Source organism: Corvus kubaryi, unplaced genomic scaffold (genome assembly GCF_017639235.1).
Source record: "Corvus kubaryi isolate FWS band 111438036 unplaced genomic scaffold, C.kubaryi_AGA036_p1.0 37353, whole genome shotgun sequence".
Lineage (NCBI taxonomy): Eukaryota > Metazoa > Chordata > Aves > Passeriformes > Corvidae > Corvus > Corvus kubaryi.
In genome coordinates, this window is record NW_024581115.1 from 3,073,248 (window position 1) to 3,091,902 (window position 18,655).

General features: G+C 49.0%; 1 protein-coding gene across 3 annotated transcripts in view; it reads left to right on the forward strand.

Annotated features, from left to right (window-relative positions):
* The window catches only part of TMEM104 (transmembrane protein 104), a 43,914-nt gene extending 27,539 nt beyond the window's left edge, over window positions 1-16,375 (forward strand). For all 3 annotated transcript variants that reach the window (XM_042032483.1, XM_042032486.1, XM_042032485.1), the window contains exons 9-10: window positions 938-1,031; window positions 12,788-16,375. In XM_042032483.1, the coding sequence (XP_041888417.1) occupies window positions 938-1,031; window positions 12,788-13,548 (855 nt within the window). In that variant the 3' untranslated portion in view covers window positions 13,549-16,375. The remainder of the gene's footprint in view (window positions 1-937; window positions 1,032-12,787) is intronic.
* Window positions 16,376-18,655: the final 2,280 nt, after the last annotated feature.

The following is an 18,655-nucleotide window of genomic DNA, read 5'->3' on the forward strand; positions in this document are numbered from 1 at the left end:
GATGGATCTTTGTTGGATGTATTTTGCAGCCCAGCTGGAAGAGATGCAGCAGATTGGTGCTGCAGTGTACCGCAGTTTAATTTGCCCCGTCCCTGGAAGTGTTCAAGGTCAAGTTGGACAGGGCTTTGAGCAACTTGGTCTAGAGCAAGGTCTCTGCCCATGGCAGGGGGTTGGAACGAGATCCCAAATCTCAATCAAACCAATCTGTGATTCTATGAAACACCAGTCTCTTAATAGACATCCAGGAGGGCAGTGAGGAAGTTCTTCATTGAAGAACCTTTACTTTCCACACTGAATTAAGCTCTTTCTTATGAGTATCTCTTTGGTGACTTTTTTCCTGACTTTGAACGGGTTTTCAGCTTCCTGGAGCTGAACTGTTACACTGTAGCTTCCCACTATCTGATTTTACATATAAAAAAAAACCTCTGTGTTTTACACAAGCTACTTAAAGCGTGGGGGGAAAAAGCTCCAGGCAGACCTGGCTCCGTTGCCGTTGAGCCTGGGATACCCCGAAGCCACCCCATCAATGTTAATGGAAGCAGACTGGTCAGGGCTATTGCTATTCAGACCTAAACGGAGCCTGTACTTGGGCAAAGAGGCCACAGTTTAATATTTAATGTTCTGTAAGGCTACACTGAGAGCTTTTACTGAAATGTGTCAGTAAAGGAGTGCTGTAGCAGTGATAGCAAACGGCTGAGAGCTAAGAGGATCCTGAGCTCCGCTTCTGCCTGAGGCATGTTCTCTGATACCCAACAGCTTACTTGACCCCCTGTGTCTCAGCCAACTTAGCTGTAAAATTAAGCAACAAAGAAAGCTTCATGACAAACGGACATGTCTGGAGTGAACTTTCAGTGCAAGCTTTGTTCTACTGATAAATTCATCTTGCTGGCAGAATTTCTGTTTTTTAACCTAATATGTGATTTTGTTGTCCTTCCAGGCAGCATTCACGCTCCTCCTGGGTCCTTTCACCTTCTTCAATGTGCAGAAGACCAAGTATCTTCAAATCATGACGTCCCTCATGAGATGGATAGGTGAGTCTTGGCAGAGACTCGGCCACCTCTTTACCATTGATGGAACCTGAGTCACGCCACTGACACTTCTCTTTGGCAAGATCTTCTTGTTTGGAAGCGAGTGCTTGTCAAAACAACCTCTTTGAGGACAATTGTGCAGGCCTAATAAATCTTTGAGGAGAAAGTTTTTAGTCTAGGATGAAATTGCTCTCAGTCAGACATGGATGGTAAATGAAGTTTTAGTCTGGTTTGTGTGAGGGGCAGAAGAGGTTTGGCAGAGTCTCGTGTCTGGGTGCTGACTGTGATACCCACCAGTTGGAAGTTTCTCCTTCTCACAGCATATGCACAACAGACTTTAGACAATCTTTGTTTTGATCTGAAAACAAAAGGCATTTCTGTCAGACTTTCCACCCTTAGTTTTATCATCTGCTTGCATTTATTTTCCTGGGCCTTCCTTTATGGTAGGATGTGCTGCATTGGAAACCCCCAAACCAATGTGTGTTGTCCTTGGGAAGTCCTGCTCCTATGAGTTCTTTCCAAAATATTGCCAAGAACTTCTGGGAAGACAGATCATTCCCTTAAGGGAAGTAAGACATCACTCCTCTTTTTTTTCCCAATGCCTTCGTCATTCAAAGATGCAGCTGCCTCACGTCTGGCTTGTGTGTGTACCTGCCCTTAAAGGCTGAGAGGTGTGTGTGGGTTGTGAAGGTTTATGTTCAGGTTTGTCTATTTTTGTGTCACCTAGACAGAGTGACTGATACTCAGGGTTAATAAAGAGCATTTCTGCAGGTTAATGACCAGCATTTCTGCAGGTTAACAGTCTCCTGGTGTGTGAATCCAGACCATTCAAGCACAGAATTAGCTCTGTTTATATCTATTACTGAAATAAGAAGAAAAGCTGCTTCTCTAACTATTTCCCATTACACACATGCTCTTGACCTGACTGCAGTTGGATATTGTCCCTTCTCTGTGAATTCATCCTGTCTGGAAGTGGCTGACAGTCACTGCAGAGGAATAGAGATCCTCTGTTCTAGAGAATTCCTGAGATGGGGTTAAGCAGTTGACACCCAGGAAAATTAAGTTGGATTTTAAGCTCTCAAGTCTCAGATGTTGAACAGTTTGAGTTAATAAATCCTGACTTTGGATGGTGTGAAAATCCTGAATACCTGTTTTTTCTCCTTTGTTGTCTGAGCACATGAAAGGTTTGAAAGCCCCCCAGTTCTTCAGAGAAAGAGGTTATCTCATTAAGGGGTACTGAAGGAAATGAGGAAGTTTTGCGTTCGGGTTTTTTTTTTCTTTAATGAGAGTGATCTCTGTTCAGCTGACTGGCCTGATTCCAATCACCCTGCCTCCTCTTCCCTGGTAAAGACATCAGTCAGACCTCATCCTGTCTGTGTGACAGCCTGATGCCTGCCTCATCTGCCATTGGTTTCCCTTTAGCCAGCTCCTTCCAGTATGAGGATTGCTAAACCTTGGCACGATGGCAGAACTGTTCCTCTTTTTCATCACTTGATGGAGAGGGATAAAGGCAGTGTTTGGAGAAGTGTAGGGGAAATTCATGCTTTAGCCTGATTGATTCCTGCGTCAGCACGCTGGGGAACAGCTGCCCCAGATAATGATAGTTAATGACCCTGACAGCACCTCAGTGGCTACTTAGAAGAACGGATTCCATATGTGTACAATGAGGGATAGATTTATTGGGAAAGATAATTCATCAAAAAGCCATGTGATGCAGGGAGCAGAGAAAAGCTCTTGCTGCAGATCCTGGGGTAAGGATCAATCCCGTACTGCTGAGATTTGTCAAGCTGGCTTCTCCCATGTCCTCACATCACTGCTGTCCCCTCCTCCAAAAGCAGGGCTGTGAGTTAAACACAGGTTGGTACTTTTTGAGCTTAGATCCTAAAGAATAGTCTTGGGTAGTGTTTTGTGGTCTTCTGGACTTTTCCTGCCTGTATGCCAATGGCCAGATGTGAACTCCTTGTCCTGTATAAACTGTGCCTTTCCTTTACCTTCCTTGGGCTGGTTTTAGCCGTGTGGTGCTGAGGGTGGTTCTGCGAAGCACTCTGAGCAGCAGAGCAACACTGGAGCTTCCCTCCTGCCTGTTTGTTGTGCTAGGGAAAAAAACATTCCCATGTGGACAGTGGCTGATTCAGCTTACCTGTGCTCATGGTGTGGATGGGAATCTGACCCATGCTTTGCATCATGATTTGAAAAAAATCAAGCCTCCCTGAGCTGGGAGGTCAGTACAGACTTTGCAATGTGCCTGTCACAGGACCCACCACACACCCTTCTCTCCAGCCTGGTGGAAAGTTCCTGGATTTCAGAGCAGAAGGGGCTGATGTAAAGCAGCACTGCCCCAGGTGTACTGGTGATTCAAATGATAGCGGCTGAGAGGATGGTTCTTGGCAGCAGAGAGAGCTAGCTGTGTGTGAAGGTCATTTCTGCTGGTGTTTGTAACAGTGTCAGCCTTGCCTTTGAAAGTTGCTTTCCCTCTTTCTCCTGATCTAAGTGATAATCAAATGTCACCAAGCCTCTTCCGTAGCCTTGTGCTCATTACAAGCAGCACATCGGCTATCAAAGCCTACAGCAGTCTCTTTCCACACCTCACAGATAAAAAAAAAAAATCATTCTCTCTCTGAAAAATAGGCTTAAACACTGGAACAAGCTGGAAATTAAAAATGGGCCAGTTCAAAGAATGTGGAGATGTTCCAGGGATGTTCATCCCTTCATCTGGCATCCTCCCAGGATAAGGGACTAAGCCAGGACAAGCACCTCTGAAGCCTCTGAAAGGAGAAAGTTGAAGGAGGAGCTTGCAAGCCCAAGTGTTGTGCTGCTAGAGAGCCCAGACAGATGGGCTCTTCTTGTCTGGGCCTGTTGATCACAGACAGCTCATCTGGAAAGAAGACTGGCATGGCAAGGCACTTCCCTGCCAGGACTGATAGGAGCACAGAGGGTGGATCTGTGTCTCCAGGTGGAGTGGGGCTGGTGGCAGAGAGGGCTTCCAGAGGAATCGAGCTGTTGCCAGTCTTCTGAAGAGTAGCAGCTCACACACTTGGCTGCAGAACTGGCTGTCACTTGCCATGGGTGAGTGCCAATGGTTAAATTCAGTGCAGCAGTTGGTGCTTGAACTGCTGGCCTTATCCTTGCTTAGAGATCTCTGTTCTCCAGGAGCTGGCAGGTGTGTAAGGCTTTGCCTACCCAAGTTCTCATCCCTTTCCCAATGCAGAAGCTCCTCAGACTGCTCTGTCAGCCTTTTGCAGGTACCTAAAGCTGCCTTGGGAGATGGAGCACAGGCACCCTAAGGGGTTCAACAGGGAGCCTGCCTGCTGTGCTTCCCTGGAGAAAGGGCCAGTCATGAAAAATCATTTGGTTTAAATCCTGACAATGTGCTTACAGTGAAGCCTTGTTTTGATTTGTGATTAGAACCTTGTTGGCTCACCCGGCTCTGGGGCCATGTGAGTACAGATTGTTCCTATGGGGTGGGGAGGTGTCAATCACCCCAAGACAGGAGGGTCCTTCCCCAAAGTGTAATTCCTTCCTTCCTTTCAGCTCCCCTCTACCTCAGCCTCGGGAAAGTGTAAAGCTGTTATTAGGTCAATTCCTTTACCAGTTTTGGAGCCTTTTTCCAGGTCTTGTACAAAGTTATTGGAGCAGGGCTTCCTGCTGAAGGCTAAACCAACTAAGCCATCAATAAATTAGAGCTGTTGATATTTTCAATTCTGCTGTTTGGACTTCTGGCACTTTTTTTTTCCTGGAGGGTTTAAATCTATGGTGGCGATGGATTACTCTCTAAAGAGATTTGATTGTCTAGCTGGTTTTTTTCCCCTCATTTCTTCAGTCCTGATCAAGTGGATGCTGTTAGGGGAGAGCTGCTGAAGGTCACAGCCCAGCAAGAGGGACTGAGTCAGGCAAGTCCCACGCACCTCTCAAAGCAGAGGGGACACAGCTCGCTGGGGCACAGCCCTACCTCTTTATTATTGGATAATATTGGATAATAACTGTCTAGCAGCATCATGGGTTAGGATATGGATTAGGAAAGATAACAAAAGGACAGAGCTTGGTGGAGCTCAGCATCAAACATTGGGCTATTGTGTATTAAGCAGCTAACCCGATTAATTGCAGCCTGTTGCAGCCTGAGATGTGGAGCTCTATAGGTGAGGACTGCTGGCTTTAAAGACATTGGTAGAGTGATTATCACTGCTGTTATTAAATTGTCTCTGCCAAATGTTCCCAGACAGCTCCCATGTGGGGCCTGTGCTCTGAGTGCTGCTTGTGATGCTGTATTGTAATTATTAGAAAGTATTGTATTTTAATGAAGAGATGGTTTATAGAGTAATAAACTTCTGGGTTTGGTTGAACAGGCTCAGTTCTCTCTCCCTGTTGGATCACACCACATCTATTCAAGTAAATGCAGCCCTTGAGACAATGCCTTCCCAACCCTGCCCAAACAATGATCTCACAATTACATGCCCAGGAATAAAATCTCTCCTCTAGCTCTTTCCCCTGGCCAGTAAGATGGAGGGAAAGCAGACAAGAATTTCCAGGAAGTCTGTGTTAAACCCTTTTTTTTTCCATCCCGTCCCCTTCCAGGATACTTGGTAGAAGGCTTCTGGGGAAGAAACTAGGAAAGGGCTCTGCAGAGCGTGACAGTGGGGCTAACTTTCTGTATCTGCTGCTTTCTCTGGTAGTTCTGCTCTTTCCACCAGAGCCCTGCTCTTTACAGCACTGCTCTGCAGAGAACTGTTCTCAGACCATCTCACCTTGTGAGCAGTCTCAGGTAACTGTCACTGCCATCCTTAGCAGCAGAACTATCTGTGCTGGAGTTGATTTGATGCAGAAACCTGGAGTCACTGTGCTACATCCCTTCCACTGCTGAGACTAAGAATTACAGAGGAGGCTGATTTAGGAGGGAGTGACAGTTATCTGAAGTCCTGCATTTCCAGTCTCCTGCCGAGAAATTATTCTGCCAATGCCCACAGTCCTCAAGGTGGGTGGTCTCTTTTCACATCAGAAATGGAGCTTTCTACAAATAGCTTAAGGAGGGATCATTGTGATCTCTGCCCCTCTCCTTTCACACTGCAGGGCATACAGGAGGCTGAGGGGATTGGACTGTAAATCAGGACACTGTTGCATGTTCGTTCTGACAAGCTGCTTCAACAAAGTTACTTCGTGTTCTTATATCTCTTTTGGAGCAGATGAAGCTGCTGCCAGAGCCCAGGGTAAATAATTCACTAAGAGAAGTGAATATATTTATGAAGAGTTAGTTAAAATGCTGTGCTTCTGTCATGCCTGCTTTTGGAATTGTCGACTGAGGAGCTCATTTCAGTACTGTTTATGGGGGGCAGTGGGGTGAAGCAGTGCCTGTGTGAGGGAAAGAGCCTTGTGAGCTTCAGATGCAGATGGAGAGTGATTTGCAGTGCTGGACGGGACCACTGAGATCCTGCCTGAGGAGATGATGCTCCTGAAAAGAGCACTTTATTCAGGCAGCAGGAGACACTGATGAGTCTGAGAGCTGAAGAAGGGGAGCTGGAAATGTAAGGACATGTTCAACCCTGCAGAAGGGTCTGGATGACTGTGCCCAGGCAGGTTTTCAGAATGGGGCTGTGGCATGAAAAGTTGCTCTCTGTTCAGAGTGGATGTTGGTTGAACAAGATGATAAAAAACTTTGCTGTGTAGGGCCCAAGGCAGGATGGGCAAGATGTGGCTAAGTCTGCAGAGCACCTGGATTTCAGGGGACATGGGTGCTCTGCAACTAGTGCTTTCCAAAGCATGCACAGCCATAGTTTGGGCTCACAGCGACACTGAAGTGTGTATTATTCCCTTCTCTCAGAAGAGTAAATTCTGACATGGACAGAGAAGTGACTGTCAGAGCTAATAGGCCAAGCCAGCAGCAGAGCTGAGAGCAGAGTCCTGGTTGCAGAGGCTTTATGGTTCTTGTGCCAAAGGTGACCGGCAGAGAGGGGACCATAAACTACACGGGTAATTTTCCACCAGAAGCAAACAAGCCTTGCTGGCTGCTCTTTCCTTCCCATGTGTTGAGAAAAAGCATCTGTGATAAATGCCCAAGTGCAGAGCCATTTTTCTCCCTGTGAACTGTTACTGGTGTGCAGATGTCTATGGGACCAGCTGATGTGGGCTGAGATGAGGCAGCTACACTGGTTTCATGGCAGGAGTTGTTACCACAATAGGGGAAGCTACTTGTAAATGTTGGTTATGGTATTGCAAGCCTGATGAAGAAAAGCAGGGAAATTATGCCCTTAGAGCAAAGAAGCTCCACTGAACTGCTTTTGACAGCCAAAAAGTCCTGGTAGTACTTTTTAAATGGAATTTCCCTTTGTGAAGGAAAGGTGCTCCACCTGGCCCAAGGCAGCAGGTACAAGCCAGGCCTGGGGGAGTGGAGGTGCTTTTTCTTGCCTTCTTGGTAAGCTGTGTCACACTTCTGTGTATGAGCAACAGTCCCCTGCCATGTGGACTCTGCCTTAGGCTTTGGGGCAGGGAGGGTAACACTGTCCCTGCAAGTCCCTGCTCTCCATTAGAGGAAGGAGCCACAGTGATGTTCCACAACTTTTGCTCATACCTTTCTTCTGGGAAGTAATTTCCCTCCTCTTTTCCTTGTGATGTCTCTCTCCAGAGAATTGCTGTCTTCTATGAATATATCCATCTTGCTTCCCCACAATCTCTGCACTCATAAATCCTTCATCTTCCTAGAGATGGTGTTTTAGGCTCTGTCATTGTCAAATCCGATCCTTAACTACTGCAGCTCCCACATCTGATGAAGCAAACCTGGTTTTCATGTTACCTCTTTACTGTCAATTCATACAGAAACCCCCTCTAAGGTTGGAGAAATTAATCAGTTGCTGCTCTGGAATTTATGGAGAACCGGAGATCATGAACAAATGGCAGGATATAGCTTCTGCAAAAGAAACTGGCTAAATGAGTTTTAAATTTAAAAATCAATGTCTTAATTTCAGATACTTTGTTCTGCCAGCATGTTGAACTCCAGCTGTGCTTTAATACTTCAAATGCCACAGGATCCAGAATGCCTGGTGGTTCCAGAGCTGCAGTGGGCTCTTCAGCTTGCCCACATCACTGCTGGAAGGCAGCTGGCTCTGAGAAGGGGCACCAACATCCTAGAAAGACATCAGCAGGGAAGTAGACAGCACAAGTGTCAGGTGGGGATGCAGAAGGTAGGACTGTCTCGATGTGCTCCTGGGCTGTTCAGTGTGTACAGAGCAGATGCTCCTATTTTTATGCCCTTTCTATGAAAGAGCTGCCTAATGTTAAATTAAATGAGATCTGTTCCTCTGTTTAAGAGTGGCCTGCTGTGTTTTGACTTGATAGGGGATTGAGGTGGGGAGAAATCTTCCCCTTTCTAAAGAGACTGGGTTTAGGAAGCTCCTAAAAACATCTTCCTCTTGGAATCCATCATGCTGCTTAATGTATGAAAAGGGAAGCAAGCGGCATGCGTTGGGATAGGGTGATCCGTTATCATTATTTCCTGGCATATTGATTCTCTGCTTGGACAGGAAAGCTCTGTCACACCATCAGCCGGCAGTGACGGATGGCCCTGCCACAAACGTGTCATGGCAGCAGCTCAGACAAATGGCTGGGGGGTAGGGGAGCAGCCAGGCGTGGGGTGGCTGCACACCACTGCCTCTCTGAGTCCCTGGAAGGGATGGCAGGCAGGTGTGGTGATGTTCTCTCCAGGCTTTCCTTGTAGAAGGAGGAATGGGAGTAGGGACAGGGCTGGAGAAGATGTGAACATCTCACAAGTACCATGTCTTGCAGGGATGCAAGGGGGGGCTTAAGCCAGAAGCTTGTTCTGAGCATCAGTTCTTGCAGGAACCTACCATGACAGGGAAAAAATGTGTTTGAGGCTTGGACTTATTTTCTTTTCTGCAATAGCCTTTCTGCAGAGAGATGAAGCTCATGTACAAACACCATTTTTCATTTACAGAGGTGTTTTCTCTGCCTTTGTAAAATGATCCTTAAACTCAGAATGGCTAAATTATCTCCACTGCTTCTCTGCAGTTCTGTTATGTTTCTATCAAAATGCACAAAAATGTATTTCTTAATATCCCCAGACTCCCATATTTCCCAAACTGTACTACTTTGGATGTCTGCTCATCCGTATTCATCTTTACTTCACCTGCAAGAACCAGAGCAGAACTGCCCTGTCTCTGAATCAACATCTCCTGAGTCAAGCAGGAGAGGCAGCAGTAGCTGACTGCAGGGTCTGCTTTATCTGAGAAGAGCATTTGTTCCTCAAATAGTGAGGGGAACAAAGAAAGTCTGTAGGAGAGGCAGTTGGATGGTTGGGATGAGATTCATCACAAGTTTTCCTTTATGGCATAGCCCCTCTTTATTTTTTTCCTCAGGCTCACTCATATCCTTCACTAAAAATGATGCTCGAACACCTAGAGGAGACAAGATGAGACAAGAAGTGGCCTCTGTGCCTTGCTGACTGCCAAGCCTGTGGTGTGGGGCCTTGGAGTGGGTTTAACACTGTGGAAAAATCAGGACAAGCAAAACCCTTGATTGCTTTTTAAGCATTTATATAAAACAAGGCTCAAAGCAAATTTTTCATGTAACCAACTAACAATCCTTGGTGCCATCACTGTTGACCTTGCTTTGTGGCTCCAGGTGCTGTTGATCATAGTCTGAAGGTGTTTCATCCCTGGAACACGTTGCTTGTCCTCTGTTCTGTGTGGAGAGGATCACATCAAGGGGTTTCTGTGAATCCATGTCTTACTTCACCAGGATCCTTGTGGTGAAGGAACGCTGTTGGACAGCTGATGTGACAACAATAGGTGACATGAAATAGTGTCATGTGAGTCTGCTTTCAGCCTGCTGTCCCGGGTAGGGGATGTGAGTGGGAGCTTCGTGTGTGCCTGAGGATCCTGTGCTGCCACTTTTCTGCTCAAAGCTGCCTGTCAGTCAGCCTGTCATCTTCTTTTCATTTTGACTTATCATCCAGATCATATCTAGGTTTCAGAGTTTCATTTTTGGGTTTGCCTCCTCTCAGGGACAGAGAGATAAATTTGACATGCAAGTGTTTTAGCTCTCCAGTTCCAGGAGTGAGAAACTCTTTTGCCACAGGGAGTGAGAGAAAACAACCGTGGGGCAGGGCTTTTGTTGTCCTCTCTGAGGCTGGAACTGTGCAAGGGAGGTGTCCAGTTTACCCAGCACCATTTCTCTCAAGGATCTTGCATCTGCAGAGCACCAGTGCTCAGGCAGGGGAAGCAGAGCTTATCTTGTTGGAAGCAAAACTAGTTTGGATCTTAGTATTGGATCCTCACTCCTTGTAATTTTAATAAATTTCTGAAACGCACATTTAATGAAAAACAAATGTATTAAATTCTAGTTGCTTAAGCCAAAGACCATCCATCATTTAGGGAATCCACAAGAACTCTGTTCCTTCAGTGTTCCCTGCCAAAAAAGCACGTGTTGGGGCAGAGGAGAGCCTGTGGGAGACACTTCAAGGATGGGGTGCCTGCCTGAAAGTGCCCCTGAACTGGTCCTGTTGGCACTGGTGCAGAAAGTGGGGCTTTGAGCCAATGGTAAGAGTGGGTTTGGGGGATGGATGTAGGTCACTCATTACTGTGTTGAGCAGAGCCTGAGGAGATTCACTGTCTAGTGTGCAGGGGAAGAGGTGTGAGACTTCTGAGTCACGTCTAGCTCAGATACGGGACCAGCTCAGGATGGGGCTGCAGAGCCTGACTACCTCTCCCAGGCAAGCAGGAAAGGAACAGTCTCAGCACATTTCCAGAGCTGCCCAACCTGCTTTGTTTTATTACTCAGGGCATCTTCTCCTCTTCCTTGTAGCATGTGCAGCCCCAGGGAGTGCAGCCATGTCACATCACCTGGAACACAGCTCTCTCTGGCTCTCTTGCTGAGCAGATACGGCTGGCAAGCATTACCCCTCTGGGGAGCAGTGGGGGAGGCACAACAACTGTACCCATGTTCGCAGTGCCCCTCACTTGCTGGGCTTGAGTGAAGGCAAGGGGAATTGTACACCTCCAGAGCAATGAGCTGTTGCCTTCCATAGCTCTCTGTGACTGCCCTTGGGGGAGGAAGTAGAACCTAGCACTCCCAAAACGACCTGGCCTTGTGGTACCGTGAAGGAATGGCTCTGCTGCCTTCAGTCCAGTGTTTGGGGAGGGCTGGTAGACGTGCCCTGTCACTGGAAAACAGTTGGAAGGGAGAGGTTTCCTGAGGCAGCACAGGATGAAATGCAGCATGTGGCTTGGGAAGGGTTCAGCATGGAGCTGGTGTTTGCTGCAGGAGAACGTGAATTTCTGAGAGAGGGTTTTGGAGAGTGCTGGGGGTGTGTGGGAGGCAACGTTCAGTGAGGTTAATCTGATCTTGCTGGGCACAAGAGAGGCAGCATTCACTAACTGGTCTGCAACTGTCTTCCCCAGTCGCATCCCTGGCAGGGGTTCCCATCTCCAGCCGCTTGTTGTGGGGAGCAGGACTGGGCACAGAGCAGGCCCATAATCTTGTCACCCCAAAGTCAGCCTGCCCAGCTCCTAGCACTGGTGCCAGCCTCCTATGGATTTGAACTGTGCACTGCTCTGTTTAATTCCTCTGGATTTATATTAATGGCATTCAAAGTTGTCTGTAGTAGTTGTCTCAGCATTTTGTTGATTTTTTTCATTACCTGACAATTCACGGCTCTGTTCCTGTGCCTCAGGCTGATGCAAGGACAGCTCTGTGCGAGCCACAGTGGCCCACCCATTGCAGTGCCAGACTGTAAATCTCACTGCTTGCTGCCCTGCCAGGCAGGTCCTTTTCTCCCTGTTGCTTGTTAACTCCAGCAGCTGATGATCATCTTTCCCAGGTTGATGCAATTTTTGTGACACCAGAATTAGTTTTCTGCTGGTTTTATATGCCGTGCTGGGAATGAGTCTCACAGTAACTGCTCTGGCTCAAATTTCCACCCTCAGAGTAATAAGGGCATTAGCCCAATCTTCTCAATTCATTTTGTCCCTGGCATGTTGTTATTTGTAATAAGCTTTGTAAAATGTTGTTAGGCTTTTTCCTGACATAACTGAAGGGTAGACGAGCAGACTTTGTGTCTAGAAACGATGAATTTTAATAGCAGTCCTTCAGTGCTGCTTTAGTCCCTTCCAGACTGGCTTCTCCACCCTGGGATTCGCCACAGACAGCCTGTTCCTCCTGCCCAGGAAATGCCTGGCTAGCTCTTGCTCTATCATGCTTGACAGATCCCAGGGACAGGAAAGCATGGTAGTAGCTGCTGCTCCTGTGCGCGTAGGGGAGGTCTTGAAAACATTAGTCCGGTTGGAAATGTGTAGGAATATTACTGGGGTTGACTGGAGCCAAGTCAGAGCTCAGACATCTCTAAGGCTTTTTTAAAAGGTGATATTTAACCCGTGTGTGTGTGTGGCAGAAGCATCCATGGACCAAAACCCTTGAGGGCTTAGGGTTCACCAGCCATGTCAGCCTTCTGCCTCCAAAGGGCTCAGGGCAGCCCTATGCTCTTGGGGGTGGGAGGGTGCGTCCCTGTGGGAAGGAGACTGGAGGGAGATGCCTGAGCCCATTCCCTTATCTGCTGACTGGCACTGACAGCAAATCACGATTAATTCCTGTGCACCTCGCCTTTGATGTAGCACCCTCAGATAAGGTGGTACATCAAAGAGATAAGGAGATGCTCTTGCATAGCAGGAGAGAGTTGGTGCCAAGACTGCCAGTGCAATGGGAGGAGGGTCATGGGGAGTGCGGGCCTGGGCTTGACCTGAGACCTTCTCTCTCTCCAGCTTTCATCCTCATGATTATTCTGGCCCTCATCCGCATCGGCAGAGGCCAAGCTGAAGGTCACCCGTCCATGGCCCAGCTGTCGGGCATCCGCAATCTGTTTGGGGTGTGCGTCTACTCCTTCATGTGCCAGCACTCCCTGCCATCCCTCATCACTCCCATCTCCAAGAAGAAGCACATCAACAAGCTTGTGGTGCTCGATTACATCCTGATCCTGGCGTTCTACAGCCTCCTGTCCTTCACTGCCATTTACTGCTTCCGCAACGACACCCTCATGGACATGTACACGCTCAACTTCACCAACTGCGAGATCATCAGCGTGGCCTTCATTCGCTACTTCCTGGGCCTCTTCCCGGTCTTCACCATCAGCACCAACTTCCCCATCATTGCAGTGACCCTGCGCAACAACTGGAAGACCCTTTTCCACAGAGAAGGGGGCACCTACCCGTGGGTGGTGGATAGGATTGTCTTTCCTGCCATCACGCTGATTCCCCCAGTGCTGGTGGCTTTCTGCACTCACGATCTGGAGTCCTTGGTGGGGATCACGGGAGCCTATGCCGGGAATGGGATCCAGTATCTCATCCCAGCTTTCCTTGCGTACTGCAGTCGGAAAGACACTCAGCTGGTCTTTGGCAGCGGGACCGTGAACAAGCACCTCTCCCCTTTCCGGCACACCTTCTGGATTGTGTTTGTGCTCATTTGGGGCTTCTCTTGCTTCGTGTTTGTAACTGCGAACATTGTCCTGAGTGAGTCAAAGCTCTGATGAGGGGTAGCAGCACACTCCCTCTGGAGCTCCAGAGACTCCAGCATTTCAGCTCCCCCTCTGGAACTGTGCAGTGAGAGGGAGAGGCAGTGTGAAGGGAAGTTTCCAGGCCGTTGGCGTGGTGACACAGACTTTTCTTCACTCCACTTTGGGTGTGGATGGAGTGGACTCAGCCTTGTTACAGTTCTGGTTCTCAGACGAAGCCCTGGGGCTGAGCCCTCGGCAGCCTGCACCATTAAACAGTGTCTAGCCATTCCTGCCTTTGGCTCTGTCAGAGCAGCACATTCTCTGTCTGTCCCTCCCTGGCTCTCTGTGTGCTGCTGGTCTCAGCACACAGGAGACAGCCTTGGCTGCATCACTAAATGTCCCTTCTCCCAAAGGCAGGAATGTGCTGTGCAGAATCCAGCAGGAGTTTGGGAGAACTGAGTCTCTTCTTTCTGCTGAGACTCCTTCAGACCAACCTTCTGTGCCAGCTGAAGGAAAACATAAGGGTGGAAATAGACCTAATTCAGAAGGAAATAATTTTGTGCTGTTACACTTTCTTTTTGTAGAAGCATTATCATGTTTATGCACATTGCCTGGGATTGGGGATCTTTTGCTTAGAGCTGGATTTCTCCAGCCTGGGAGTTTACATTCACACTTCCATCCTGTTCTCCAGTGCTGTGGCAGCCCATTTGGGCAGAGCAGTGCCCCTCTGCATGCAGGGTACAGCTCTTTCCACTGGAAAGGAAATCAGCCTTGCTTCCCTCAGCACCGGTTTGCGACTCTGAGCTTTCCACCGGCAGAGCCCTTCTCCCTTTCTCAGCTTTGCCCGGGGCTGGTACAAGCAGCCAGACCCTGACTCCAGCGGCCGGGATCGGTGTGGGCTGGGGAGGTGCTAATTACCCAGTCCTGACACGCGGGAGGCTCCGGCTGTGCACACTGATGCGTTCCCGGCTCCCGCGCTGGGTAATTAGCCTTGAAACGAGGTGGGTGTTAACTCAGGGGAATGAGCCGGTGCCAGGAGGAAGCGCTGTGCCCTGGCTCAGCCCTGCCTGCAGCAGCAGAGCTCCCGAAACAAGGGAGCAAAACCTGAAACCCTGCTGGAACTGGGCTTGAATTCCCCCTCTTGTCTTTCTGCACAGGGTCAGGGTGGGCTTTGGGCTGCTCCTGCTCTGCTGCTCTCAGAATTGGGCTGCTCCTACCTTAGGCAGCTCTAGGTGAGTCTGCTTTTAGGATGAGTGTGGTCACTGTAACACCACACTCTGTCTTCGGGTCCTGTGTTCAGAAGCCCTTGGGTACAGATCATCCAGGGTTTCCTGACAGAAGGAAGAACTCTAAAAGTTTTCACCTGAACTATTTTAACCCCCCTGTTATCAAAGCAGGTTCAAAGCCAGGTGCATGTCAGATCCTCCTGCCCTCTGCACTTGCTGCAGTATTAAATGTCATTGCTCACTAAAGCAAGCTTTGAACTGCAGCTCTTTTTAATCAAGCTCTGTTTTCAAGTAGGACTTTCTGGTTTCCATATGACCTGAAGTGCTCCTCCTGGGGGAATATGCAAGTACCTGGAGCTGTATAAAACCACTTCATGGCTTTTAAAGCAAAACCCTGCACCTCTCAAGCCTGAGCACCGCCACTGTGTCCTTGCCGAGCTGCCTGGAGAGGATCTGGAGGGACTGTTCATCTTCTCTCCAGCTTGATCCCAAACAGGCATTGACAGCCCCTGCTAGTGAGTTTAAACATCCCCAAGTGCTCCTGCAAAGCTGATGTGGTATCTTCAGTACCAAATTAAGAAGGGGTTTTACAGGTAGCTGGTGCTGGTGTCTTGTTTAGGCAGCAGTAGTTTGGGGGGCAGATCCATGGGGCAGCTGAGCTGGGAGCCACCTGCGTGGCAGCTGGGAGCTGGGCAGAGCTGGAGGGAGGAATTGAATGCTGATGAAATGAGCCTTTGGAAGCTGGAGAGGCTGAGGGGGCTGTTCCTCTGCACGAGTGTGCAGGTGTGGGTTCATGGAGAGGCTGAGGGCTGTCTGCCCTGGGCTGCCCATGCTTTGCAAGGTTCTTGGCTCAGCCCCTGCCCCCCACATGCCCATTTCAGTCTATTGCCTTCACGTTTCATTGCAGCCAGGGAACGGGGCTGTTCTCTGTTGTTTCATCTCCTCTCACCCTCCCCTTCTCAGGGTTGCCCCACTGAGGGGGAAGGGAGGGGGCCCAGCCTGGCACCCTCTTTCCTGCCATCTCTGACATTTAAAGATGTGCCTTCTCTTCCCTGGCCCATGTGTCCCCCTCTCCCCCTCAACACAGTGTGTGACAGTGACTTCTGAGGGGCTGCACCTCCAAGAGCTGCTGGAATCCAGGTTTTGGATGCAGTGGCATGCTGAGGGCTTGTGTTCCAGCCCCAGCCTTTGCCGTGGTTCCTTACTGGGAAGGGCTTTGCTCCCCAAGGAGCACGAGTGCTTCTCAGATAAAAAACCATGAATTCCTAGACACCTGCTGTCCTTGCACAGCAGCAAAACAAATTGGGAATTGGAATTGGGGTGATTAACAGTAAGAAGCTCTACGGAAGAGAACATTTTTCATATAAAACATGACATAGCAATGCCTTAAAAATTACTGGAGAAAGCAGGAAGGGGATGGTTCAGTGCAGCCAGCACTGGCTGAGGGGATGCTGGGTGACCCCATGGTGCAGGGCATGAGCTCTCTCCTCTCGCTCATCACGAATAAGTCTATTTTTATTTGGCCATTATCAGCACTAACGATTCATTATTACAGATTCACACGTGATGCTTTGTCCTGACTGTAATTAGTTTTACAAAAATGGGATTAAAACCAATAAAATGCACATTATACATCTGGTTTAGTGTGACTTCTTTTTCCATCTCTTTCTTCCTCGTGCTTAGGCACAGAGCAGCTATTCCTGGAGGGGATGGCCGTGACGGATGGGGGTGCAGGCCAAGGAGAAATGGCAAGTGGAGAGGCTAATGGAGACCCTCACCTCTTCTCTATTAGCCTCCTGCAACTCTGGGTGCTAGCTGCAAACTCAATTAAAACATCTGTACTTTCCCCTTCTCAATTATGGCTCTTTACACTTAAAGCCAAACAAATTGAATTGCTCTGCTGCCTCAGGCTGCAAAGGCAGTTTCTGCTAGCAAATTTATTATCACCATAAAGCGCAGCTTGATTTATGTTAAAATATTAAAGCAGATCTTTATGATGGAAATAAACACTTTCTGCTGTGATTCTCTCGAAGGACCTCACAAGCAGTGGCGGATTTTGGGGTTTGGGCTGTAAATCTGAGGCCAAACTGGCATCGGGGAGGAATTCAGTCTATTGCAGTGCTTGGAATAGCAATGGCCAGGGAAAGAAAAACTTTGAACCTGAGAAGAAGCTTTAGGCAAAGCTTGACCACCACCACGGAGCTGCGTGTCCCTGAGGGGATTCAGCTGTTTGAAGGTTTAGGGAAAGTGCTCACCAGCCTTTTTCCTGGATGGATTTGGGCAGCCCAGGAGCTGTCAGTGGCTCAGGGAAGGGCACCTGCTGCAGGGTCTCAGCTGGGGAAGGTTTTGTGCCATGGCTTTGGCCTGGCAGGAGGCAGTAACCAGGAGGTGGCTGCACCTGCTGCTCCCTCAGGCATCCTCAGGCACAGGCATGGCAGCTGTCCCCAGCACCTTCCTGACCCCATATCTGTCCTGGATTGTGATTTAACCAGTTCCCTCTGCCTTAACCTGAGTTACCATCTCCCATAGCAGCACCAGCATCTCCTTGCCATTGGAACCCCTTCCCAGTGGCTGACCTGTGCTGATCTGCTTCATTCCCCCTCTCCTCATCAGGATGGATCTTATGATGCTGAGCAATGGGGCAGTGAAAATAGGACCTGCCATGGAGATGTCAGAGCTGGCAGAGGCAGGGGGTGGGTTTGGGGGGACACTGCCCACTCCCCACAGTGGGGCTGAGCCCCAGAGGTGGGTGCCCAGCAGTGATCCAGCCATATTTCTCTCTGCACAGCAGCCCACAGCCTCCTGGGGTGTCCCGGGTGCCAGAGCAGGCTGAATTAAAAAGTGATTGATTAGACAATTTCACCAAAAAGAAATAATATCCCTCAACGTCTGTTAAACACTAAATTACCCAGCCCCTCTTTGGAAAGCTTTGCTACACGGTGCTTCCAGACTACTGCTTCCCTGAAGCTTTGTTCCTTGTGCACCCAGGAGCAGGGAAATGCTGCAGGAGCAGCTCGGCCCTTCCTTGGTCCTTGGGGGTCACAGATCCCACCGGCTCTGGGCTGGTCATGCCCCAAACACCTCCTTTCCCACCAGTGCCCAGCACCTGGCACCAGGAATGGGAGAAAAACTGTGCTTTTCCATCCCAATTAGCATGTAAAGATGATTATGCAAATGCCACCATGATGGCCAGGGACGTGGGCATTCACATGGGGCACCCTGAATAGCCCTGGCCTTACACCGGGTGCTGACACCCAATCCTGAGGCCACCTCCCCTGCGAGCACCCCCTGCACCCCATTTGCCCTGTTCCTCGCTGTCCTCAGCCTTCCACAGCGAAGTCCTTCAATAAAACATGAAGCAGATCCATTTGTCTTCTGCTGAGTCACCAGGGACATCACTAATTAATTCAAAACGTGGGTTGGGGATTTTGGATACTTTTTTCCCTTTTCTGCTCCCCTTTGCTGTTACAGCCCCAACCCCAGCTGAGGTTTGACTGCAGCTGTGTGTGCTGGCTTCCTCGAGCCAGAGAGCAGCAATTTGAGGGAAAGTTCCCAAGACCACACTGGAGCTTCCCGGGGACCAGCCTGTCACCCGACGAGGCATCTGGGGCACTCAACTGGGAAGAGCTGCCCCAGGTGAATGGGTGCCATCACCTGGGGCAACCTGGATGAATACCCTCCTCTTCCACCGGATTTATTTATTTATGGCCTTTATTTATACACCAGCACCTCCCACCCTCGCCAGGAGGCTTGGAGGGGCTGCCAAAACAATTAAGAGACAATTGCGATGATAAATAAGTAAAAGGAATTAAAGCGCCGGCACCAGTGTGTGATGGCAGCCAGGCTGGGGGATGGGGGACTGGCTGGATTTAACCCCAGACAGATGGATGGACAGCCAGATACTGCCAATGCTT